Source organism: Terrapene carolina, unplaced genomic scaffold (assembly GCF_002925995.2).
Source record: "Terrapene carolina triunguis isolate 2854851 unplaced genomic scaffold, T_m_triunguis-2.0 Scaffold558, whole genome shotgun sequence".
In the NCBI taxonomy this organism is placed as follows: domain Eukaryota; kingdom Metazoa; phylum Chordata; order Testudines; family Emydidae; genus Terrapene; species Terrapene triunguis.
The window spans coordinates 5,066,156-5,092,240 of record NW_020664909.1 but is presented as its reverse complement, the minus strand read 5'-3'; the positions used below and the strand labels follow the sequence as shown (position 1 = coordinate 5,092,240).

At 40.3% G+C, this 26,085-nt stretch overlaps 1 protein-coding gene across 1 annotated transcript in view; it reads left to right on the top strand.

Moving 5' to 3' along the window:
- The window catches only part of CBLB (Cbl proto-oncogene B), a 193,596-nt gene extending 182,202 nt beyond the window's left edge, over positions 1-11,394 (top strand). Inside the window, exons 17-18 of the mRNA XM_029913263.1 lie at positions 2,398-2,517; positions 10,410-11,394. Coding sequence (XP_029769123.1) covers positions 2,398-2,517; positions 10,410-10,672 — 383 coding nt within the window. The 3' untranslated portion in view covers positions 10,673-11,394. The remainder of the gene's footprint in view (positions 1-2,397; positions 2,518-10,409) is intronic.
- Positions 11,395-26,085: the final 14,691 nt, after the last annotated feature.

Here is a 26,085-nt window from a genome sequence, read left to right as displayed (position 1 = left end):
CACACATGCACACGCATACCCTCTCCCCCCCCACCCTTTGGCTGTGCTGGGAGTCAGCATGGTGGCAGCACTACCACACGCGTGTCTTTGCCCCCATCATGTGCATGTGCACACGGGGAGAAGGCAGAGCCACCTCACACATGCACTAGTGCTGCTTCTGGCAGCGGGATTACAAGTGGAGCACATGAGCCTTCTCCCAACACGTGCTGGTCACGTGGAGATTTAGTGCCCCCCACCCCCACCCTCTGCAGGCTTTGAACTTGGCACCATCCAGATTCCCCTTCCCTTGTGCCAATGGGAGGCATGCCTAGGACATGAATCTCCAAAGGCGGGTGAGTTGGGGAACCTCTGGCTCAGGTTTTTTTACTGTTGTCATACGTAAAGGACGTTGTCACTTAGCAACCTGAACTGGGTTTAGAAACTTTGTTGTTTTTGGAATGATCTTCTGTAGTGTTGTTTGTCTCCCAGGGACAGTAGTTAGTGAGCCAACGTTTTCAAACATAGGTAGCAAAATTAGACTTCTAAATCCAGGCACTTAAACTGACCTGATTTTTCAAAAGGGTTGAGCTCACAGCAGCTCCCGTTGTACCCAATGTCAATTTAGGTGCCTAAATATTGAATGAGGAGCCTAAGAGAACACATTTTTGAAAATCTTGGCATTGATGATTATTGTGTTGTCATTTATTTGTATTGCAGTAGTGCCTAGGGGCCCCAGGCATGGACTAGGACCCTGTTGTGCTACGCACTGTACAAACACAGAACAAAAAGATAGACTGTGAGCTGTCTGGGGCATGAACTATCACTGTAAGGGTCAGCCCAAAGGTCATGTATGTATTTGGATATTTAAATGTTTCTCTATGAAATACCACATTGAAAGAGACGTGGCTCTAGAGGTGTAGACATGCTTTAGCAAAAAAGTTATTTACAGGGTCTACCAAAGAGTCAGGTAAAATAGTATTTTCAATACTTCTAACATCGCTACATACTACACATGCTTTGTTGCACTGTTTGTTTAAATGCTGTATTCCTTTTGCTCAGCAAAAAAAAAAAAAGGGGGGGGGGGGTGGGGACAAAAAAATTATCTGAAACATTTAGAAATCAAGTTTACATTTTTCAGTTCACATCACACGATTGCAAGGAGTGGTATCAATCACAATGAAATATGGCAGGTTTACCATAACACATTGCAAAAAATAACAAAGCATAAAAATACACTAAGTGTTTTCGTCTTTTAACTACTCTTCTGAAATGGCAAGCTCATTTAAAAAATACCCCTCAATTAAAAGCTTCAAGTAAATGTGTTGCAGTACAAGTGCCTGAGAGTAATTAGATGAACCCAAGAGACACTTTCTGACGTTTTCTGCTATCTGTCAAGATCTGAATGTTGAATAATGTGCTAGTACTCTGTACTTTTCTTGACACAGTTCAATTCACCATCCATCTTGTCAAATAAGCCACTGCATATGGATGACTTTGCAAGTTACAAGAATCAAAGGTTCATGCTTGTGAATTGCAGGGACAGAAATTACTCTAAAATTGAGTACTGAAGATAAACTAATGTTATCTGCAATTCACAAGGTTATGTGGAAAATTATTTGGAAATAACATAACAATAATGTAATATAATTTATAAATGTTCACATAAAATCTGGAAAGTACATTTTATGGTCACTTAACATTTTCCATATGTACGTATTAGCTATGATCTGTACTGTCACTGTTCATTAATCTTATAAGTGCCTTTGACTACACGGAGACACATGCTTGTGTAGATTGATATTTCATTCTTTTTTTGAATATTTCTTTAGACACTGATTTCCAAAGCCTTATTATGATTGGTGACAGTACAAGCCTTCAGGTGATTTCACAGCCATGCAACAGATCTAATGAGTGTACAGCCAGGACTTGATCACCACAAAAAAACATACATATCCCTGCACCCACTGTGGTAAATGGATTGAAGACTCAGTTGAGGAAAGCAACCTGTTCAAGACAGCTCTTAAGCATTGCTTAAAGTTAAGCACTTGCTGAAGTACTGCCTTCAATAGGGGCCTAAAAATGGAGAAGAGAGAATGTTCTAATTTTCTGCTTTGACTTTTTAATCTGCCTTCAGTAATTGGCAAAGACAGACACAAAGCTTGCTTACCCCATCACTAGTTTCTTTAATATGTGTTAGGGAGGGAGACTATATTAAGTTAACCATCTCCCCTGGTTATCTCTAGGTATAGTTACATCCCCACTGCATGAATGCGTGTGTGTCTCAGTGTCAGGAACACTCCTGTTTGCATTCACAATCCCTTCTCTCCTGAAGCTTCTTGTTCATACAGCTCTAATCTGGCCCCGTGTGCATGAACCTTGCAGACATTTTTAACTTTAAGTATCCTCTCGTTTTTATAGATCTCTTTTTTGATCCGGCTAATAGTGTAATTCCTTTGCCTCCTGCTCGAAGAGTAACAGTGGAAAATGTCAAAACTAATAGAACATCCCAGGACTACGATCCACTTCCATCCTCCTCAGGTAAGAAGAAAAACCATGCTTAGACAAAGTACTAGCCTAAGAAAGCAAGTAATCTTAGCTCAGACAAACTGGCAGACATCAGCCAGTGCGCATGCATCGCTATCCTGTTTGTGAGGAAAGGCTGCTGTCATTCACAACAAGAGCCGGCAATTCTCTTCCTACAAAAAACAGATAGGTAACCATCAGAGGAACAATGGAGATGGATCTTCTGAAAGGACATAAAATCCCAGAGTGGCTGGTCCATCCTATGATCTGTAGGGTTGGGTAGACTAAAAGGAAAATTCTTTTCCCTTTTAAAGGTGAGTCCTTTTAATCCTAGCCATAGACATGAAATGCTTATGTGAATTCTGGTATCCCTTTTTTTTCTCTTCTCTTTTTAAGATAAGGGATTTTCCCTGTTCTTTTGGAGATCACAAGAGGTCAGAAGTCATGCAGGGGCCACTGTGCCTCTTGGTTCTAATTTTATTCTCCTTGTATTGCTCTGTGGACAAAATATAACTTAAACCTCTATATTGTTCTCTCAGATATGTACCAATGTGACTTCCGTGGCTCTGGGCACTGTAAAACATTTTAAAAATACACAGGAAACCCAAAAGCAACTAAAATGCCATATCCAGTTTGTAACGGCCTAGTCAACATAATGTAACAAATTGAGAAGATGGCCATAATATATAACATCTCTGATCCAGAAGGAACCTCAAATGTTTCACAGTGTAGTTTATAATGTATCCAATCCTGCAATTGGATTCACATGGCTGGACCCTTGCCCCCACACAGATCCAATGACAGATTGAAAGTCTATAAGGAGCTACTATAAAGTGGGTGTATAACTGGTTGGGAAACTGTTCCCAGAGAGTAATCATCAGTGGTTCACAGTCAAGCTGGAAGGGCATATCAAGTGGGTTCCCGCAGGTTCTGTTCAATATCTTCATCAATGATTTAGATAATGGCATAGAGAATACACTTAAAAGTTTGCGGATGATACCAAGCTAGGAGGCAGTTCAAGTGCTTTGGAGGATAGGATTGAAATTCAAAATGATCTGGACAAACTGCTTAAATGATCTGAAGTAAATAGGATGAAATTCAATAAGGTCAAATGCAAAGTACTTCACTTAGGAAGGAACAATCATTTGCACACATACAAAATGGGAAATGACTGCCTAGGAAGGAGTACTGCGAAAAGGGATCTGGGGTCATAGTGGACCACAAGCTAAATGTGAGTCAACAGCGGAACACTGTTTCAAAAAAAGCAAACATCGTTCTGGGATGTATTAGCAAGAGTGTTGTAAGCAAGACACTACTCTGCGCTAATTAGGCCTTAACTGGAGTATTGTGTCCAGTTCTGGGTGCCACATTTCAGAAAAGAGGTGGACAAGTTGGAGAAAGTCCAGAGAAGAGCAACAAAATGATTAAAGGTCTAGAAAACATGACCTAAGAGGGAAGATTGAAAAAACTGGGTTTGTTTAGTCTGGACAAGAAGACAGAGGGAATGTGATAACAGTTTTCAAGTACATAAAAGGTTGTTACAAGTAGGAGGGTGACTTTTTTTGTTAACCTCTGAGGATAGGACAAGAAGCAATGGGCTTAAATTGCAGCAAGGGAGGTTTAGGTTGGACATTAGGAAAAACTTGCTGTCAGGGAGGTTAAACACTGGAATAAATTGCGTAGGGGAAGGTTGTGGAATCTCCATTGTTAAAGATTTTTAAGAACAGGTTAGACAATCACCCATCAGGGAGAGTCTAGATAATAGTCCTGCCATGAGTGCAGGGGACTGGACTAGATGACCTCTCGAGGTCCCTTCTAGTCCTATGAGTCTATCCTTTTATGTACAGTAGAAATCACTTAATAAGCCAATGAATGTACTCGCCTTTGCAGTACAAGACCGCAGCTATTTAAAGGGACACTGTCAACTATAAACCTAGTCAGTTAAAAAGAAATAAAGTAAAAGTAGTTTCATTATTACCCCAATCCCTGAGTCCTTTGCCTATTTGCAGTCAGTTTTCCTGTTCTTTACAAATGTATTTTCTCTCCTTTTGCTGCATGAAAGCCCATACAATCAGGAGAAACTGGCCAACAGAGGCCCTGAGCTAATCATGTGAGTAGTTTCACTGAGTTGTGTGCATGTAGCTGTTAGGATTGGTGTTCAGGGCAAATAGTGAAATTGTAAACTATTCTCAAATGCACAAAGTAAACACATTGAAAAACATGATTTTTTTTCCCCTCTTGTCTGTCAGTTTTAGTAATTGTAGGTGTTACTTGCAACAACAGTAGGTGATAGATTTTCCAACCAAAGTGTGGTGTGGTTTTTTTTTTAATATAAACGGTAAAGTTGACATTGTTCCTTTAACAGTATGTTACACCAGTATACTGCAATATAGATCAGGAAGTGAAGAACACTTTCCAATTGAAACTAAAGGCAGGATTAAGCATGAAAAGTGCCAGGGGGATCTTTAATGATCACCACTGTTTAGAACCTCAGTTTGATGTCTCAAATAAATGATAGCGTTTTCAAGACTACAATTCCCCTAACAGAATGCTGGTGCTCACTATTTAAATAGCATTGAAAATGGGTTTTATAGCACGTGTGTTTATAAAATCTTCAGGACAGGGCTCTTGTCTTTCTGCCTAGCAGAATGGGACCCTGATTCTGACTGAAGGGCTTCTAGGTGCTGTTTTAATATACATATTAAACAAGCTGATTATCTTAAAGGTATTAGAGAGACCAGGTAGGTCAGGTATTACCTTTTATTGGACAAACTTCTGTTGGTTAGTGAGACAAGCTTTTGAACTTACACAGAGCTCTTCTGAAGAAGATATTACCTCACCCACCTTGTCTCTCTAATATCCTGGGATTGACGCAGCTACAACACCACAATTTTCCCTCTGTGCCAATATAAAAACACAATGGTTGTTTCATCCATTCAAAATAGAAGGTAGTGAATTTTATATTATTTCTAAGACTTTTCTTTAAAGCTCACTTAAAAAGGACTTGCTTGCTTTTCACACGGTGATTTACATTTCTGCATAGTCTTTTAATGGATATGCTTTTTTTCATGGGACCTGGTGTATTTTAAAGCCCTCCACAAAGGAAGCTGATGTAGAGAAGTTTTTAATTCTGCAAAATGACTGCAAGATGCTTGCTATTTAAGATTTCAAATAGTTTTCTTGATATTGCTTAGTAAATACTTCATTACTTAGATGTGTTGCATAACCATCTTCTAAAATATCCATATGCTTTAACCTCTGCTATAAATATACTAATCCAGCATGCTATGTACATAAAAATTTTCAATTTAATTTGAATTAAATGACAACTGTTTGTTAAATCATGCTATGCTATAATTGGAAAGTTGTCTTTGTAGTGGTTGTAATTCCATCCTTTGAAATTAATAAGTTTCAGAATGAACAGATTCAATTTACTTCAGGTTTCCAAAAGACAACCTTGTATGGAGAATATAACTTAGTGTTTGAGTTATTCCTTAACCATTCATTTCTAATAGCCAGCAGTTGTTCATTCCAAACCTGTTTTAGGATTGCTGTTGGATCGGTGTTAGAAAGGAAGTGAATGTAGTCCACTCATTAGAGTAAATTCTATTCCTAGCACTGCCACTGACTCACTGTACACCTTGTCACTTGACCCCTCTGTGCCTCAGGCTGTCTATTTATAAAATGGGAATAATACCTGCTTCATTAGAACGTTCAGCTTAATTGCTGACTTGTAAGGGAAAATGTATCTATCAGGTATATTTTGAATGACAGCCCTTTAGAATTCTTTAATATCAAGAAAGGTTGCATATGGTGAAATATAGTATATGTTGTTTGTCTCTGACACCTATCACTGTGGTATCTAAGTACCAAACACAGCAATTTATTTAGCACTGAAAATTTCAAAAATGCCTCTCAATTTTTCACTTTCATTGTTCCAGAGGATTTATATATATATCAAACATTGTGATGGTATAAATTCTGAGGGAGTTCAGGTAAAAATAATGAGGGGAGAAATCGCTAATTCTAGAACGAACACACACACACTCTTTCTCCCCACTCACCCACCCATCACCTTTTCTTCTCTTATTCAGCTGCGATTTCCACTGCCTTGGACCTCTGTGCAGTCAGTTACACCTGTGGAAAGTGGGTGTAACATGCTACAACTGGTATGAGTGAATGGAGCAGTCTGACTTCTGCACTCACTTTGCTCAAATGTAAATGACTACCCAAGGTGCAAGGTAGAGGAAATCAGGCCCCTTGTGTATACATTTATTGTATCTCCTTAGCATTTCACTTATATGCTCTGTGCGAAATGGGTTCAAAGCTGTGTGCCTTTCGGAGCCCTGCCTATGATCTGGCCTTTTTAATGCATTGTTATGCCATTGTCCACATTGCTCCGGGGTGCGCTAATAAATATAAATGTAAAATCATGCTTTGCCCTCTTTACATTATTTATAAATGAGAAAGGAAAAATTCATCTGGCTCGGTGCATTTTTGCTATTGTTACATACTTAAAAGTTGATTTAAATATAGTTCAGACTCATCTTGTCTGCAACCATCTGCATGAGCACTGTGATGCCTTGTAGAGCCCCAGGCTTTAGGGCTCTGAGGAAGATTTACACGTTCTTAGCATCCTACAGTGAGGCACTGAAGTTCGTCACTCGGGCTCCCTGAGCTCCTCAAAATGTGAGATCCCCTTGGCTCTCTAATATCCCTTTGAAGGTGTTTTTTCCTCTCCCCCAAATAGACTTGTCTGCCTTCCTCCACTCCACAGAGACCCTCACATGACAAGCCTGCTTCCTCACTCTCACCCACCAGCAGGCGTGCTTGCATGGTGCCACTTATCCCTGCTGCTTCCCAGACTGGTAGCAGCAGCTGATGGGACATGTTTAAAAAGCAGGAAGGGAACAGAAGGGGTGGCTCACTGCAGGGGGAAATGAAGCTATTTGGCATCATTACCCGGGCAGCAAGAGTCCTGATTTATCCCTGCCTCTTAGCAGCCTAGGAGGCCTCTTTCTCCCCCCCACATACTTTCTCCCCCTCACCTTCTGCTAGTGAACCATAGTCGTTTATTAAATTAGCCAGTCCCCAGGCGTTATCTGCTTTGGGATTAGCTAGTTTCCTAAGGGTTGAAGGCAGCATGGAAACAGAAGTGTCCGTGATTGAGGCTGCCTGCTCAGAGGCTGAAACAATTAATTGAAATATACGAATATACAATTAACTGAAAATTCAGCTAGAGATTTTTTTTTTTTTTTTAAGAATCCAAGGTGGCTGACGCATCAGTGTGTGTGGCGGGAAAGAAAGGCCTGTTTAAATGCTTCTGACTCTCTGTGTACAGATGGAAGTGCAGTTTAAGCTTAGTATTTTTAAGCTCAGAATCTAACAGGATACTCATATTCCGCTAAAATTTTATATGGCTGTGAAGATACTGAGAGAGGTGTCAGCATTTTAAAAAAACAGGGAATTGAGTTACAAAGAGTGAGGGCTGGAGATTTAAAAGGACCTGTGCTATAGAGACATTGGTGGAGTGAGAAGAAAACGCATGTGTTGCAAATCTTCAAAAAGAATTAAAAATGGTCTGCCTAAATGACATGATTGCTTCAGCAGGTTTTAGGCAACATGAAGTTTTTAGTCAAGAAAAAATTCCAGGTTTGGGTTTCAGATTGGAGCTGCCAGAACTAGTCAGTGTCTCTCTCTCTCTCACACTCACCAAAACTGTATCAAATTTAATTGTATTTTGTTCTTTAGATACTTTTCTTCCATAATAATTTTTCTAAAATTGCTTTGATAGTCATTTTTTGCCTCAGATTTACATATGTTACATTATTTGTCTTGCAACTTTCTAGTATTGTACATACTTTGATTTTAATTATGGACCGTATTCTTCAATAATACTGTAAATTGAGTTTTGTAAAATAAGTCTGAATTCCTGATTTTACTTATTCCTCTCTCTTACTGGTAACTAAAATTTCCTGAAATATTGCTAATCATCTAATCCTACAAGTATTTCACACCCCTTTCTCCAGTAAGCTCAATCCTGCCTTGTATTGTCTTTTTATCATTAGCATTTATATAGCACTTTTCATCTTCAGTGTCCTTTATAAAGACAAAATAATCCTATCTGCTGTTTTTCTCATCAGCATGTTGTGTAGAAAATAAGCAATGTTTCCAGCACAAGATTAAACCCAGTCTTTTAATGTGAAATCTGAATAAAATTACTCTCATCTATTTGTTACATTAACCCCACCATCTTTCTAGAAAAATATTTCCTGGATCTTGTCTGACTTAACAATAGATTTCCCATACTGATGCGTTCAGAAAAGCTTGTTGGGATTAAAACTGAGTCAGGAAATGCATCTTGAAAGATCTACATAAATGACTAGGTTGATCCATTGAAGATGTTTAACGTGCTCTGTGGGATTACAATCCAGATATTCTCCCTGTATAAAATTGAATAGTGGTATAACTTTGATAATGAAATTATTATGCTCCTTTGCATTACAAGATATATCTGGAAGATTTGAAAAAACAAAATGCTATTGCCACCTGTATAAATAAACTGGAAAATGTTATTGCCATAAGCTTTCTCTAATTACATATCATTGGAGCACTATTTATTTTCAGTAGAACTTTTCAGAATTCTTCTCAAAGGATTGAAAGCCTTAAAAAAAAAAAAAAAAAAAATAAAAAAAAATACAAATCTAAAAAAAGAAAAGGGGTAAGCAAAAATAAAAAATTAGAAAAAAAACCCACTCAAAGCATTTTTGCTGTATGCCATCTTGTATTCAAGCTTCTTAGTGTAGCCTCAGCAAGGATAAAGGGGTTTGGGCAAAGTACCAAGTTTACTTGAGTCCTAACCCCTTGACTCTGAAAAGATTAGAAGCTGTGGTTATTAGCTCTTTGCATCAGCACATCATGATTCTTAGCGGCAGTGTTAACTGTGAAGGTTAACATTCCTATGAAGCACTGCAGACAGGCTGTAGCATACCCAGCCAACATCTGAAATGTGTGAACTGTGATATTTGGGGAGAAAAAATTAGGGATCTTTTTCTCACCACTGAAATTTATTGGACTATTAATTTTTTGCGGGGACAGAATGAGGAAATGATTTTTCCTATGTATCAAGCACCCTTGACATGCATGAAATAAACTACAAATGACTGAAATATGTTCTCATGATGTACAAATGAGTGCTAGTTTCTCCTCTTCAGGTTTATTTGATGAGTCTTCTTTTACATAGTTTACTGATTTGTGCAATTTCCTGAATAAAACTGACTAAATCCTTCTTGGTGATATTAATAAAATCTCATTGTTGAGAGTAAATGACCATTAAAATTCAGATTTAATTTTTACTACTTATGCTGTTTAATACTTTTTTGCCTAGTTTGGACAATGCAAATATAGACTAGTCCAGGGGTTCTCAAACTGGGGGTCAAGACCCCTCAGGGGGTCACGAGGTTATTACATAGGGAGTTGCGAGCGGTCAGCCTCCACCCCAAAATCTGCTTTGCCTCCAGCATTTATAATGATGCTAAATATATTAAAAAGTATTTTTAATTTATGGGGGGGGGTCACACTCAGAGGCTTGCTATGTGAAAGGGGTCACCAGTACAAAAGTTTGAGAACCACTAGACTAGTCACTTCCACTTTCAGATTCTTACTGCATTATTAACACAAGGCTGCACTGTTTAGGTTGTGAACACTTCTGGCAAATGTTCTAATACAGTTTCCACCAGAATTTCAAAGCTGAAGAAAGGAATCATTAAAACAGTCCTCTTAATAGGCTTCATAAAACTTGGTTTTGAGTTCTCCCTTAACTTGAGGCCTGAACTACTGAGCACTACCTCGTTACATCATGTTTAAACCAGTTTGTAGTGATTGTCTCTCCGGTTTTTTTTAAACAGATGGTTCACAAGCACCAGCCAGACCCCCCAAACCACTTCCTCGCAGGACTGCACCAGAAATCCACCACAGGAAAACATACAACTCTGACACCTCCTTGGAAAATGTGGATGCAAAAATTGCAAAACTTATGGGAGAGGGCTTTTCTTTTGAAGAAGTGAAGAGGGCACTTGAAATAGCCCAGAATAATGTTGATGTGGCTCGTAGTATTTTAAGAGAATTTGCCTGCTTTCCTCCACCAGTCTCCCCACGTCTCAATCTATAGCAGCATGCAAGTCCCTGCAGCAGATGAATTCCATGGATGTGTGTGTGTGGAACTGAGAGCAAGAGAGAGAATTTGAGAGAGAGGTTTTCTTTTCTTGTCATCCTTAGAAGAGGGTCTGTTTCCAGTAGTTTATCAGAGGAAGATGGCTGCTCTGATCAAGACTCATAGATGGGCTGAGGCTTCTGTATTTTTGCTAGCCATACTTTTAAAATCAGGGTTGAACTGACAAAATTATTTTAAGAAGTTTACTTCCCTTGAACTTTGAATCTGTGAAATGCTTTTTTCTTGTTTACAAGTTGGCAAGTGGACATCTGTACTGTGTTCCTGTTTAGATTCCCTTGTACGGTGGTCAGCTCAGCTGTAGCATTTGCAACATTTTCCATGCTGACCGCCCCATCAACTAAATCATTTTTTCCAGAAGCTCTGTATTTCCATTTCTCCTTTTATAAGAGGCTTTAATGGTTTTTGCATTTCAATTTATCAAACAAATGCAAAAAAAAAAAAAGTATGTGGCCTTCACTACTGAGCGTTTTCTTCTGAGATTGCTTTGTTATTGAGAGAGGAAAAAAATCTGAATGTATAATGCATTATTTTTTGTCTATGAACTGCCTTTTTAAAGGTATTTTAACAGTGATGTTGGGCAGCTTTTCTTTTTATTATGGATTTTGTGACCTATTGTCTTCAAGGTCTTGATCCATGTAGTTTCCAGTTTAAAAAAAAAACAACCCACACATGCAGTAATGAAACTAAAGAACATGACATATGACAACTTTTAAAAATTTGAATGCAGATGTTGATGTTGTACTTAAGTTACATACCAAGGGCACCTGTTGTTCACGCCTTAAGTATCCTTAGGCATACTGAATAATGGGGAATCTCGCTGAATTATATTAATGATGAGGTAAATTACAGTCCTATCGTCTGCAAAGTGGATGACAGTTAATTTCCTGTTTGAGTGATTGTCCTCTGGTTCATCATGACTTTAGGGACCAGTTCATATTGACATGGGAACTTTAAATCTTTGATGCACTGATAAGTCCTAATGCTACTGTAGGAATACTTTTTACAAAGCTCTTTAGTAATCTCTCTGTTCACACTATTGCATTAGACTATATCTTTCATACCCCAAATTCACTCATTCACTATTCCTGCATCGATGGAAACATCTTAAATCTCTTTGCCATGGGTGGAACAGTGTTACCTTAGTCTGATTTTTTTTTTTTTTAAATTTAAAGCACAGATTGATGCAAGCCAAATCAAGTCCATTATTTTTTGTTCTTGCTAGACTCTCAAATTGAGTCCAGACCTTCCACAGTAATTCTCATATTGCTGCTTTCCTGTTTATGTAAAACACTGAAATTCACTCTTTTTTTCCCCTCCTCTTACTGTTGAACAGATGAACCATGTGGAGGGTAGAGGAGTTTCAGCATTTTAAAATATGGCCAGTACATGATCTTGCAAGTTGTGATAAACTTAGGTTGTGGTATATATTTATTTCCTTTTTATCTTTCGGTTTTCTCCTTTACTCATGGCAAGTTGTAAAAGTTACACCACTTAGATCAGATCTCAGCGACAAATGGATTGTGAGGAGGTTGGGACTCACCACCGTGGCATCTTCCGCTGGTCGCTCTGGGTATTAGCTCAGTCCATGGGGCGTGCCCTCTGCTGGTAGTGTTGCATCCATCGTCTGTTCTCTGCTGGTGTCTGGACCTGCGTTGCTCCCTGCTCGGCGACGTCTGTTTCAGGCCACTGCCCTCCAGCAGTGCCCCTTAGTCCATCCTCACCCCCTTCTGGGGGGGAGGGAGGGAGAAGAGTTAACAGCAGTCTTTCTCTGCACCCCAGCCACAGTGGACAACCACACCCCAAAGTCTAACCCCTTGCATCAGGGGTCCGGTGCAGTCTGCTACTGCCACGTCCAATGGCTGGGTGTACGTGCAAGGGGGGGACCCAGGCCCGCTCTCCACACTGGGTCCTGACCCTTTGGCGGCAGCCTTCCTGCCCTCCTCCTCTCCCCTTGTGCGTCTCTCTCCCTGGGGCGCTTCCCCTTCGGCCCCTTTGCACCGGCTAGGCCCTTCCCTCAGGGCCTGCAGCTTGGCAGGTAGCGGGCTGGAGTTCCTTTCGGCTCCCCTGAGCCTGCCCAGCACTGCGCTGTCCCAGGTGCTAGTCTCCTCACGCAGGAGACAGACCTTCACCCTTTGAAGGCCTGGGAGAGACTCCCTGCTCCTCTCCTAGGCAGCCTTTATATAGGGCCTAGCCTAGCCCTGATTGGCTGGCTCTAATCTCGGCCCTGATTGGCTCTCAGTAGGCCCGTCCCTGATTGGCTGCTGGCGTGCCCAGCTGCTCTGGTCTACTCTAGCCCCCTCTTGCATGGGGGTGGGGCAATCGCCCCACCACATGGATTTATTTTAAAGATTTAAGAACAACCAAACATCTCAAGTAAGGAATTCAAAGTCACTGAGAAAACCAAGTGGAAATTACCATTATCATATCTAGACCTCCATTTCATTAACAGCTTATTCTTTTTTTTTTTTTTTTTTTTAAGAAATCATTCCTTTTCAGGATCACAAAGCATGGCATGATGGCCATCATTAATCTGTTTTGGTCCAGTGAAACAAGATGATCAGAGGTATTTGAGCTACAGGGATGGGTTTCTGTTCTATTTCAATCTAAGCAAATGATTTCATGTGCTAGAAAAGGGCATTTGCAGCTTCCTTTCAGTGTTCATTCTTTGGGTAGGAATAATAAAGGCTTCTGGCTGAAGTTTTACTCAGTGCTCTCTGTTTAAGTAAATTCCCCCCCCCCTTTTTTTTTTGTCGCAAAGAACGCTGTTTTCAGCTCTTTTAATTGGTTTCTTTCCTGCATCATATTGATTATATTTGGCTGAAATGCTAGATTGTTAATTCAAAATGATACATGCTGTTAAGGTAAATGTTGCAATTTTATTAGAATTGCTTAATTATAGCTCTAACATAACTGCCAGTAATAGCAACGATGGAAAAAATACATTGCACGGAGAAGCAAACAGTCTGCAGATCATGTGTTGGAATTTCCAATCATATTGGATAAAACTGGCATAGATTCTCTCATTTTCTAAATTTTATTCAGGATCTTAGAATAAATGACACCACCATGTTTCAATTAAGAAGCAAGACGAACAGTCATGTAAAATATTTTAAAATTATTTCTACACAAGCTCTTTCTAGTTTTTTTAATAACATTCCCAGCCTGTTTGGTATGACTTGTTTTTTGTACATGTGTTTAAGAACCTTTATAATGTAATAGCATAGGTAGTGGCTTTACAGACTAAAAATTCCATTCAGATTGGCAGAGGCCCTGGGTTTTTTTTGTTGCCTTCCTCTGTAGCGTGGGGCATGGGTCACTTGCTGGAGGATTCTCTGCACCTTGAAGTCTTTAAACCATGATTTGAGGACTTCAGTGGCTCAGATATAGGTCAGGGGTTTGTTACAGGAGTGGGTGGCTGAGATTCTGTGGCCTGTGTTATGCAGGAGGTCAGACTAGATGATCATAATGGTCCCTTCTGACCTTAAAGTCTATGATTCTATGATCTTTAGACGATAAAGCAAATCAGACACTCTTACATAATGGAACATGAGATGCCTCAGACCTGTTTCAGTTAATCGCTTTAAAGCCAAATTGAGTGAAATTGCCTTGCTAGACTGTTGATGTTTACTGCACAGGACTTAATGGGCTTGAGAGGGGTAAATCTGACAATAATTTGGTTCCCTAAAATGCCTTTAACAATTTAAAAAATAAAGGTTTAATCTTGCAAAATGCCTGTGAACATATGTAACTTTAAGCACACGACTGACTGTAGTGGGTATACTCGAATGAATGAAGTTGCTCAAATGCTTGTGTGTGTGTAAAAGTGGGGCTTATGGATCTATTTTCTACAATAGCCTCCGTTAGACCATCATGCCAACATCTGCATTTATTTCCTTGATGCAAAATTGCTGCATTTTAACCAGATTTGCTGAATCAGAAGGTGAGCAATACTAATGAACATCAGCAGCATGGATCCTTTCCAAAGATAAGTTAAAAATTGAAACTGCGCTGAAATAAATGAATTCCATGTGATTAACCAATTAATGGGTTGGCTAGAATGGAAACCTAAAATGGCCACTGATCAAATGGGTCAATGTTTCATAATCCAAGTGCACATCTGGCAAAGACTTTTTCATAATGTGAATTTAGATTTTTGTATCCAAATCATTTCCTCTCATAATTTCAGCTTGAAGCTTTACTTTGCACTGATTATTCTGAACTGGTAACCATTTGAATTTGGACAAATTTGGAAGCAGATGAATGGTATATTTTAAACAGATTCAGGTACTGCTTGTTGACCTGGAATTTAGTGCTTCTAGGAATAATTTCCTGAAAAGGACTGCAATAGTTTCCATTTTGAAGGGTTTTCTTCCAAATAACTATTTTATCAGAAAATGCCTTTTATAAACTTGTCTAACATGTGATAAACATAGTGATGTGTTCAATTAATTTATATTTTATTCAACATTCTTTTTCAAGTCTGGTTATTATGTAACCTCAAGTACTTTATCTGTTCTTGTAAGATATTTTATAAAATTAATGTTAACAGAATGCCAAGTTGGTCTTTGATTTTCAATGGTTTGGCTCTGATCCTGAATATTGCTGCTTGTGGCTTCAGAAGAACATAGTTATCCTAGATTACACTTTATAGAGGTTGGGCACTGTCTTAAAGCCAGAAAGACAAGTGAAATGGTATTAAAATACGGTGAATCAAAAGTATTTAAAACCACCCCCATTGCTAGTGTATCAACTACATTCCAGTTATTTCACTTTCCAAATTCAGCTAATAAATTAAAAAAAAAAAAACTAAAAAAACCCCACAACCTAAAATGAGATTTTACAACTTAAATGCACTGCAGAATGAACATATCTTTACAGTAGAAGGATATTGAATCATAAATACTTAGTGGTTTATTTAAGCATCATTATTATTATTCTGTTTGCTGAGGTGCTAATGAAATTCCGAAGTGAAGAAGCTATAATGCCAAAGACAAAGTACTTTATCACAATGAGGTAACTGGATTTTTGCTGAGAAAAAGTGCACCAGAGACCACTATTGTTGCTGTAATAAAATTTTAGCATCAAATCCTGCTTGCTTTACTGCACTGGTCCCGTTTGAAAAAAGTAGCCTGTGCACATAGGTGAGCTGGATTTCCCCTTTACATAGCATTCAAATTCTGAAAATGTTTAGAGAAGATACACTCTGGAGAGGAAAATGCGATGATCTCCATTAAAAACTCAACATTTGCCACTTCGCCAGTTACACAGGTAAGCTGAGGTCTGGAATGCTGAGATTTCAATGGTTCCACCTGCACGTGCTCAGCCATTTTCAGAGGTGAGGATGCTGTAGTTCACTGGCCGTATTAATACAATATCAAAGATATTAGCCTGTTTGGTTTATATTTTTAGTGAAGTGGTTTTTCATGTTTTCATTTTCTGTCACTTCCTCTGTTTTGCCTCTGATAAGTGTGAGCAATTGAGGCCACTTGGAATCTTTTAGGGAGATTTTGAGGTTGGAAACCCCGTCACTTTATTCTGGATGAAGTGACTGGATCCACTTTCCCCTACGATGAAATGACTGCAACCCTGCATTATTTAGGTTTGGAAATAAAATGTGCTATCCTGGAGCTTTAAAAACTACACTTGCCTTTAAGGGATATTTCCTGCCCCTTAAGGTGAATTTCATTGAGTTCCTATTCAAAAACTAATAAATAATCCCACTCCCTCCCTGCAGGACGGAAGGAATTTCAGGGCTATGAGATTGTATGCAGGAGGCTGTTTCTTCCTAAGCCTACTTTAAAAAAAAAAAATCACCCTAAATGAGACTTTGAACTTCCCACAGCTACCATATAGGAACCAGCCAATGTAACTACATTGGCATTGGTTTCAGATAAATCAGTCGGCCTTTTTTGTTTGAGATAACTGCTTTGGTAACTAGCAGCCTGGGGGAGAGAAGGTATTCACACAGAAGAAGGAGAATCCTGTATTAAGGTCCCTAGGCCTGTCTCGCTCACATGCATACAAAATATAGCTGTTGCAATGGGCATATTTTCAAGTATAAATGTTTCATCATGAACTGTTTTGAAATGCCTGAGTATCTGGAACTTCTTAGAGAATATCTGGCATAAATTCTCCAATCCTGAATTAGTGCATCTTCCCTCAAAGAGATCTTCTTTGAAGAGATGTCTGCTGTGCAACAGAATGTCATGGCATTAAAAGCGTCAGAGGACAAAAATGCTAAGTGGTAGAATACCTGAAAATCCTAGCAAAATAACCAGGAGCCGATAGTGTATTGGAGGGAATCCTCCTGGTAAAAAGCTCAGTTTATTGATTTGTGTGTAGGTTGTGTGTATGTTAATCTAATGAAATGGAAGGGGGGAAGAGAATCAACCAATGCCTGCTAAAGAATTAGACTTGGAGTAAAAAACTAGGCTGCTGTATTTCCCTTTGTTAAACATCTGTTCCATCTGGACAGCTGAACAGAGTGTGCGTAACAATCCAGCTTCTATAATAGTCTGGGTCAATGCCAAGGGCCAAGTTTTCTCCCCAGATAGAATGGGAGATTAGGGTGATCAGCTGTCCTGGTTTTACCGGGACAGTCCTGATATTTGGGGCTTTGTCTTATATAGTGCCTATTACCTCCCACCTCCTGTCCTGATTTTTCACACTTGCTGTCTGGTCACCCTACGGGAGATGCATATGCTTGCCCTTCTCTGTCCATCTGTATAATGATTGGGAGGAAGACGCTGGAAATGATAATTTCACCATCTTCAGATTGTCCTGTAACTGTTTATCCTCACAATAAAAGTGCAATAAGGAAGGCTTATTTTTCATCTGCTGGTTAAATATTCCAAACTCCCAGGATTGGGAAGCGCTTGTATCATCAGGTGTCAGATCTAGGGAAAATATACCTCTTTTCCCTAGATCTGTTCCTGTAATTCAACCTTGCATAAATTTCGCCTTTCAGACACTTCTTCTCAGAGCATTCACCATCATCTCAAACTCAACCAGGGCAAAATAGCGTCCCCCAACTCCCTCTGCTACCTACATTTCTTACTATGGCTGTTAACACCACAATCTTCCCTATTACGCAGGCCCATAAGCTGGGGGTTATATTTGACACTTCCCGCTCCTTCCCCCATGTTCAGGCTGGGGTCACCTGTTGATTCATTCTCCTCAAATACTGCAGCCTCTTTGCTACCAATCTTGTTCTGCTTCAGACCACCCAAAATGTTGCTGGCAAAACCCTTTTTAAGACACCTTGCTCTCATGACCTTTGAGACACTCCATTGACTATTACCCCATATGTAACGTCCGCTTCTGGTCTTCAAGACCACACAACACCTGTCCACATTTCTGATCCTTTCCCTTTTTCCTCCCAATTCCCTCTGCCCATGACACCAGCCGCGCTATCCTCCTCATCACCTCTGGGCCTCCTTTCATGCTCCCCTTTATGTTTAGAATACCCCCCTGGAACTGTTTGTCAGGACTCCTCTGTCACCTCCTTCAAATCTCTCCTGCTTAGAAAAAAAAATACAGTAATCAAAAGGTGTATGTGTCTAATTGAGTAAACCCCTCATTTTATTGCTGTCACCCTCATCCCCACCCCATTTATAACTCTCTGGTGGTGTCATGCTGAGTTTGGGCTGTAAGCTCTTCCAGGCAGGGATGGGGTCTTTTCTTGTTTGGGGCAGGTAATTAGAACATTTCTGGGATGCTCAAAACAGCTAATGAAGAATCCCAATAACAGCCCTCCTGTTTGAGATGGCCAGTTTCTGCATTAGAGAGTATGGCGCTTGCCTTGCAAACGTGGTTTATAGTTTCCTGAACCGTAGGGAGGTTGGGTAGAGGGATCACATGTAAATCTGACCTTTTACTATATTTCAAGACCTGTTTGGAGCTCATTACTTCCAGTGTTGGAGGAGGAGAGGAAGAAAAGCTTAATTTCATAAAGCAGATCAATTAATAACAGTAATACCTAGCTCTCATATAGCACTTGTATCAGTACATCTCAAAGCGCTTGGCAAAGGAGGTTCAGTACCATTATCCCCATTTTACAGATGGGGAAACTGAGGCACAGAGGTGGTGTGACTTGCCCCAGGTCACCCAGCAGGCCAGGAATGGATCCCAAGTTTCAGTCCAGTGATCTATCCACTAAGTCGTGCTGCCTCATTAATTTGAAATGAAATCATTAGACTGAGGTGGGTGCTTATCCTGACTGGTTAGGGCAAAATACTTTATTTCAGGGGTCTGATGTCAGGGATTGGTGGATACAACAAGGCTTCAAAGTTCTCTTAGAGGGAAGGTGTGATGGGTTGGGTCACAGAGACCCCCTTGGGACTGCCACCTGATGTGCTGAGACTACCTCTTAGCCCGTTTTCCCTGGCAACTTGGGACTTCAGTACCCTGTCTTGTTGAGCCAGACACGCTAGCCTGCTATAAACACAGACCCCAGGTCTGAACCACGTTCCCCACAAGCTGCAGACTTAATTGAAAACAGTTTAAGAAGTGCTCCTGTCTCTAGCACCCAGACACCCAGTTCCCAATGGGATCCAAACGCCAAATAAATCTGTTTTACTCTGTATAAAGCTTATACAGGGTAAACTCATAAATTGTTTGCCCTCTATAACACTGATAGAGAGAGATGCACAGCCGTTTGCTCCCCCAGGAATGTATTGCTCTGGGTTAATTAATAAGCAAAAAGTGATTTTATTAAGTATAAAAAGTAGGATTAAGTGGTTCCAAGTAATAACAGACAGAACAAAGTAAATTACCAAGCAAAATAAAAAACATGCAAGTCTAAGCCTAATACAGTAGAAAACTAAATGCAGGTAAATCTCGCCCTCAGAGATGTTCCAATAAGCTTCTTTCACAGACTAGACTCCTTCCTAGTCTGGGTCCAGCAATCCCTCACACCCCTGTAGTTACTGTCCTTTGTTTCAGTTTCAATCAGGCATCTATTTGGGGTGGAGAGGCTATCTTCTGAGTCAGCTGAAGACAAAATGGAGGGGTTTCCAGGGCTTTTTATATTCTTTCTCTTGTGGGCAGAAACCCCTTTGTTCTCCTGTGCAAAATAACAGCAACAAGATGGAGTCTGTAGCCACCTGGGCAAGTCTCATCTCTATGAATCATTCAGTTTTTTGCAGACAGATGCCATTGTTTACATGTTAGTTTGAACGTTCCCAAGAAAGCTCTGATGTGGATTGGCGTCCCCCAAAGTCCATTTCTAGTTAAGTATTCCCACTTACCTGAATAGCCCCTTCACACTATGTTGATGAAATTTGCTTTATGTGCTTTCTACAGCAAACACTTTAAATACAACCATAGAGCCAACGCTCATAACTTCAGATATAAAAATGATACATGCATACAAATAGAATGAATATATTCAGTAGATCATAACCTTTGCAAAGATATGTTACATGGCATATCTAGCATAAAACATATTCCAGTTATGTCACATTTACACTCAAGCATATTTCTATAAAGCATTATGGGGTGCAACATCACAGAAGGTAATGAATAACTTCTGGATTGTTTTGCCAATGGGTAGGGAGGCCTTTATGATCCTCCTTGTTCTTGGGTCACCTCGTTGTGCAAGTTATGTGTGGTTAAGTTATTTACTCTAAGTTGACTCTTAAGTTCTCTCTGCTTTTAACCAGATCTGCTGTTGCTGGTTCTTTGTTTTCCCAGGACCTAGCTGAGACAGGGACTTGAATGAGCTGGCTGAGGCTCAGTCTGGGAAAGATGAACCTGATAACTGGTAAGGGAAGGAAACTGAGGTTGATCTATCTGTTGGTGGATCGCATCTGCCAAAGAGCATCCCAAGAGTGCAATACTCTTGTAGTCCTAGGTGACTCCTTTTATTATTGAAATCTGCAGTTGTGATCTTCCCTCGCTTTTTCTGGCCCTTGCCATATTCACCTAGGTCTTTGTCAGATCCAAGCTGGATGGCTACAAAGCATTCCAGAAGCCATACCCTCAAACACTTCTGGTAATGCAGAACATGCACTGGGCCCTTGCTTAGTAGAGTGAGAATGCTGAGAGTGTTGTATCCTGTGCTCTAGCAACTACACTAGTTTTCCATGATAGGGTAGACAGACTACAGGCTGAGCCAGAGTAGGAAAGAGTTAATTTTCTGCCCTGGAGACAGGGAATTAAATCACTCCAGCCCCCATAACACCTGTCAGAATCAAGCCTGCAGGGAGGGGAAGGCCCTCCAGCTGCAGTAAATAATCAGGTAAGTAACAGAGTAAAAGAGAGAACAGCTCCTGTAGGGGACTGCCCTGCTCAGGGAAAACAAGGCTGCCAGGGGATCAGAAGGAACTGGATTTATAAAGCCTGAGGATTGCAGGCAGCCTGGGACACAAGGGGCTTCCTGGGGAAGGGAAGCCTCTTTTTCCAGAAGATAAAAAGAACTGTGAGGATGGGACAAGTTTATATTTGGTAAGCTACAGCTGGTTTGGGGAGAGGGCAAAAAATGGTGAAAAGATCATCAAAAATGTTCCTGACCTTAGTTCAGCATCTAATTTTGCAGCAGCGTCAAAATGTTAGACTTCTATTGGCTGTAGCCATAAAGGATTCCAAGGACTAGGAATTGTCATGGTGGACATGTAGAGTAATACCATACTCCTCTGATAGTCCCATGGGTTTCAATGGAATTACTAGAGGAGTAAGATACTGCTCAGCATGAGTGAGGGTGTCCTACACAGGTCTTTATAACTTCTCTCTAACCCTAATGATAAGAAATTGGGTCCAGACCCTCAAAGCTATTTAGGCACCTAAATACATTTGGGATCTGGCCCTCAGTGCTCCCACCTTTTCTGTGTACTAACAGCTAAATGTAAAGTTTCCCATTAGTAATTAGTATTGAATTTGCAGGGAAAGGCGAATGACTTGACTATAAAACATTTTTTTTCTTGTTTTGGTGGGGTTGCAGTTCATATTTAAACAATCTGTCTATCTGAGGGTTTTATATTGTTGCCTGTCGCTGTGGTATCTGGGCATTTTCCATGTAAAATCAATGGCAGTGGCGCAGTTCCCAGTGGACCACAGGGAGTTTCAGGTTCTCCTCCCTATTTGGATTATTGAAAGGTCTGCCTTCGGGTGTGGGGTCTGCCTGGTTGATTTTCATCACATATTTTTTATAAGGGAAAGGAGAGTGAGCTGGAAGTGTGTTGATTTTGAGAGTGCCATTCTTGTTCTAGTGGAAAGGCTTTATCAATCACTTTTCACTTTTTGGAAACTATCTCAAACTCTTTTAATGGAAGGAAAAAAGCTGTTAAAATCAAATGGATTTTATCTATACATCTGTGGAATAGGGTGGTGGGTGGGTTTGAAAGAGAAGTGCTCTCCAGCTGTTTTTTTCCTCCTTGATTAATCAACAGCTGACAAATCTTCTGCTCTCTAGTCAGTTACTGAAATCATACCAGCTTACCAATGCTGTCTTTTTGACATAGCAATTACAGTGTTTCAACCAGACATTATCCATCTCTGGGTGGTAAGCCAATGACGGGGGAAAAAAACCCTAAAAAAACCAAAACAAAACTGTAAATCAGAGAAAATGGGGGCGGGGAGACAGAGGAAGCTGCAAAGAGTGAGAGAAAAGGAATAAAAATGAAAAAAGATGAAGCAAATGTTCCCTCCTGAAAAAATAGTAAAGATGTTAATAGGAAATGTAGCACAAAGCTCGGTATGAATTTTTTTTTTCAATGGAGGTAAATGGGAATTGTAAATAATTTTTAATGCAAGCAATTAAATGAGTAGCTAATTAAAAACATAATTAAAAGGGGATATTTGAATCATATTAACTCCAAGCCACAGTATAGAAAGGCAACAGCTTTTTATTTGTTCCAGATAAAATATTTAGCTAGGATTAGGAAATATTCATAAAATGTAGTGATATTTTTAACTTAATCACTGGAAAACCTGCAATTTACTGAATCCCACAAATGAATGATTAAATGAATGATGAGTGAATGATAAGGAAGCAAACCATGGCAACACATGACAAAATGTATTTTGTTCCTTAGTTTGTCAGTTGTCTTATAACCTAAACATGCTATAGTAAATGTACTGTACTAGTTTTGTAGAACCTATGAAATCTAAACATTGAGACCCCCACTTCAGAACAGCATCGGCTCTTAGATCTTTGCAAGGATTATAAAGCATATGGGTTAGTGTGGTGGCACTGTATTTGGATCTGGAATCTTAGGTGTCAGAGGAACATCATTTAGCTTTATCAAGACACATTGCTCAAGCAATTTATCAAGGATTTGCCTATCCCATATATTGTACTGTATGTCACTGTTAACCATTTCCTCCTCCTCCTCCATGCAAAACTTCAAATGGTAGATTTTTTCCCCCCTCTGTATAGAAATCTAGGTTTAATTTTCAGTGCAATGATTGTAATTGCAAAGCAATAACATTGTACTCATGCTGTGGGATTGCCTTTTTGATACCTATCATTACCACTAGCTCATGATTAGAGAAGGCTAACTACGTAACTGAGAAAAATTAGTGTAAATACAATGTCGCTAATGCTCATACATTTTGGCCAACACTGATGATTTTGGGTGCCTCCGTTTTTGGACACTCAATCTGAGGCCTGATTTGCTAAACACCCAGCCTCCTTTCAGGTGTATCTAGTAGAGCACCCAAAATCACAGATCACTTTTGATAATCTTGGATTTTTAAAATGTATGTATTCAGAATAACACCATAGAGATGATGATAATACCTAATTTTTATGTAGCGACTTTCATTCATAAGTCTCAAAGCGCTTCACAAAGGATGTTAGTACTGTTATCCCCATTTTACATATGGGGAAACTGAGGCACATATGGGGTGAAGTGACTTGCCCAAGGTCAGTTGGCAAGCCAGTGGCAAAGCCAGGAATGGAACTCCAATCTCCTGAGTCTCTGCCTGGTGCTCTATCCAATAGGCTACAATTCAATCATGTAGCTAAACTTCTGGTTATGTTAATTGGTGGTAGTTAGTGGGAGGCACAGCCACCTTTGAATTACACTGTAATTGAAACTACACAATATAAAGTGTAACCAAAATTTACTTGTACTCTTGATATTGGAGGTTGGGTTGTATATTTTGTGCAAAGTGGTGGTTATAGAAATCTGTAGAATACTTGTTCCTTATTCTAGATTATTTAAAACTCTATAGCAGTGATTTTAAACTTTTTTTTCATTGGTGGACCCCTAACAAATGTTGAATGGAGGTGAGGACCCCTTTGGAAATCATAGACATAGTCTGTGGCCCCCGAGGCGTCCGTAGATCACAGGTTGAAAACCATTGTTCTATGGTAACGACAACCTTTCATGGACCCCTTAGACAGAATCTGCGGCCCTCCAGGGATCTGCGGACCACAGGTTGAAAACCACTGCTCTGTAGCACCTGGTCACAGTGCAGCATAGAAGTGATGGACCAAACCTTGGCACATCACGTACTGATTTCAGTCCAAATTCTCTCATTAACTTCAAGAAAACATCTCATCTCCACACAACATAAATTAGATCAACTTAGTTCAAAGGAAAGTCAAACTATTGTAGATTATGCTATTATGATCACCAGTGAAGTGTTGAATAGATAGGAGACGCTAATGACGCTTACCCTATTGTACTCGCAGTCCAAATTGACTGTGCTGAGGGGCATGGCCTCTCTTCAAAAGGTTGTCAAATATTTTTCTCCTTCCCTTTCCTCCATAGCTGTTCCTCCTCCTCCTCCTTTTTTTTTGGTCGCTTCTCTTCTTGAAATTTTAAGTACCTAAACCAGTGGCAGTCTTGTCCATTAGCTTTTGTCCTTGCTCCTACTGCCCTAGGTCAGCATTCCTCTCAGCAGCAGACATAAATGCACTTTACAAAGGGCTTGTTAGAGCACAGGGAGGAACAGAAGAGTCAAGTTGAACAGGGCAAGTGTGGGGCTGCTGTGCAGAATGGTGGGGAAATGTAAGATGAAAAGCCGATGTGGGGCAAAGAGCAACGGGGAGAAAAAAGGACTTTGCTAATTATATTGGACTCTAAAATGATGTGAAATTGTACCAGTCTTCCCTCAAAAACAGTGTTGAGGAGCATTTCCCCCAGTGCCCACTGAGTGGGACCCCGTAGTATTGCCATAATAGATTGAATATTGGTCCATCAGGTCTGAAGTCTATTTTCAGAGGTTGCCTTAATACCTGATTTGAGAGAGAGAGAGAGAGAGAGAGAGAGAAACATCCCATAATATATGTGTTGTCATAGGATGACGCTGGTCCGTTAAAAGGGAAAAGGCCAGTGCTCCTGTGACTGGTTAGTTGACCCCTCCAATTAGGCTTGAGAGGGCACCCATTTCCATTCTCCTTCCCTTTAGGAAAAGTCAGAGACCTGGAGTCAGACCCTGTGAGGAGTTAGACACACTGGAGGTGCAGGTGAGAGCTGAGAGAGACAGGAAACAGCAGGTAAGAGTTGCTTGGGGGAGAGCTTCAGGAAACCCAATGGAGATTGCTGAATTTGGATGGGAGGTTTGACAGGAGCATTGGTGAGAACTGACTAAAGCCAGGGACTCCGACAAGCAGATGGGTGGGGTGGGGTGGGGTGGAGGGTCCTTAGGAAAAAGGGGCAGATCCAGTTTGGTCAGGCTGATCCAGCAAGAAGGTTGTTGCAATAGGGTGGATCTCCTGAGAGTAGGACTGCCAGGCAGGGATGCCTGGAGAAGTGGAATGCTGCAGGAAGGGGAGCCCTCAAGGCAAAGACCTAAGTGAAGGGCTGCGGGAAGACTGGTCACCCTGCGGCAGCGAGGCCTGGAGAAGCTGCTGTTGCCTCTCAGGTGGGTAACCTGGAAGTGATGCCCTTGAAGAGGGGAAGGGGAAAAGTCCATTGTATCCTTATGTTCATTGTGGAAATTGCAGAATGGTTTTACTTCAAGGCTTTGGGGGAATTATTGCACTGGTATATATGAATAAATTAAGCCCAGGCAGGCTTTGTATTGGACAGTGAGGGACTACGTTCTTTTTGTGGGTGGCAGAAAGGGGAAACTGAGGCAGGTGCACCTGTCATGCTGCAGCTTGGCTGCTGGAGGGTGCCCTAGGCAGGGCCATCCTATGACATCTATACACAATTGTGCAATGCAGTATGGTGTAGGTAGTGGTGACCAGCCATGTAATAGATTTGAATACCCGTATCTTAGCACCCATAACTACCACTTTGTAATAGTCATTACAAAATATCTGGTCCTTTTTCAATATCCAGCCACATTGTCTCTTTTTGTTACCTTGAGGAGATAGAAAACAAAATGCCCCACAATTTTATAACTTTATTGTGTAAATTGACCATGTCTAGTGGTATCTTAGCTGTGGAGATTGT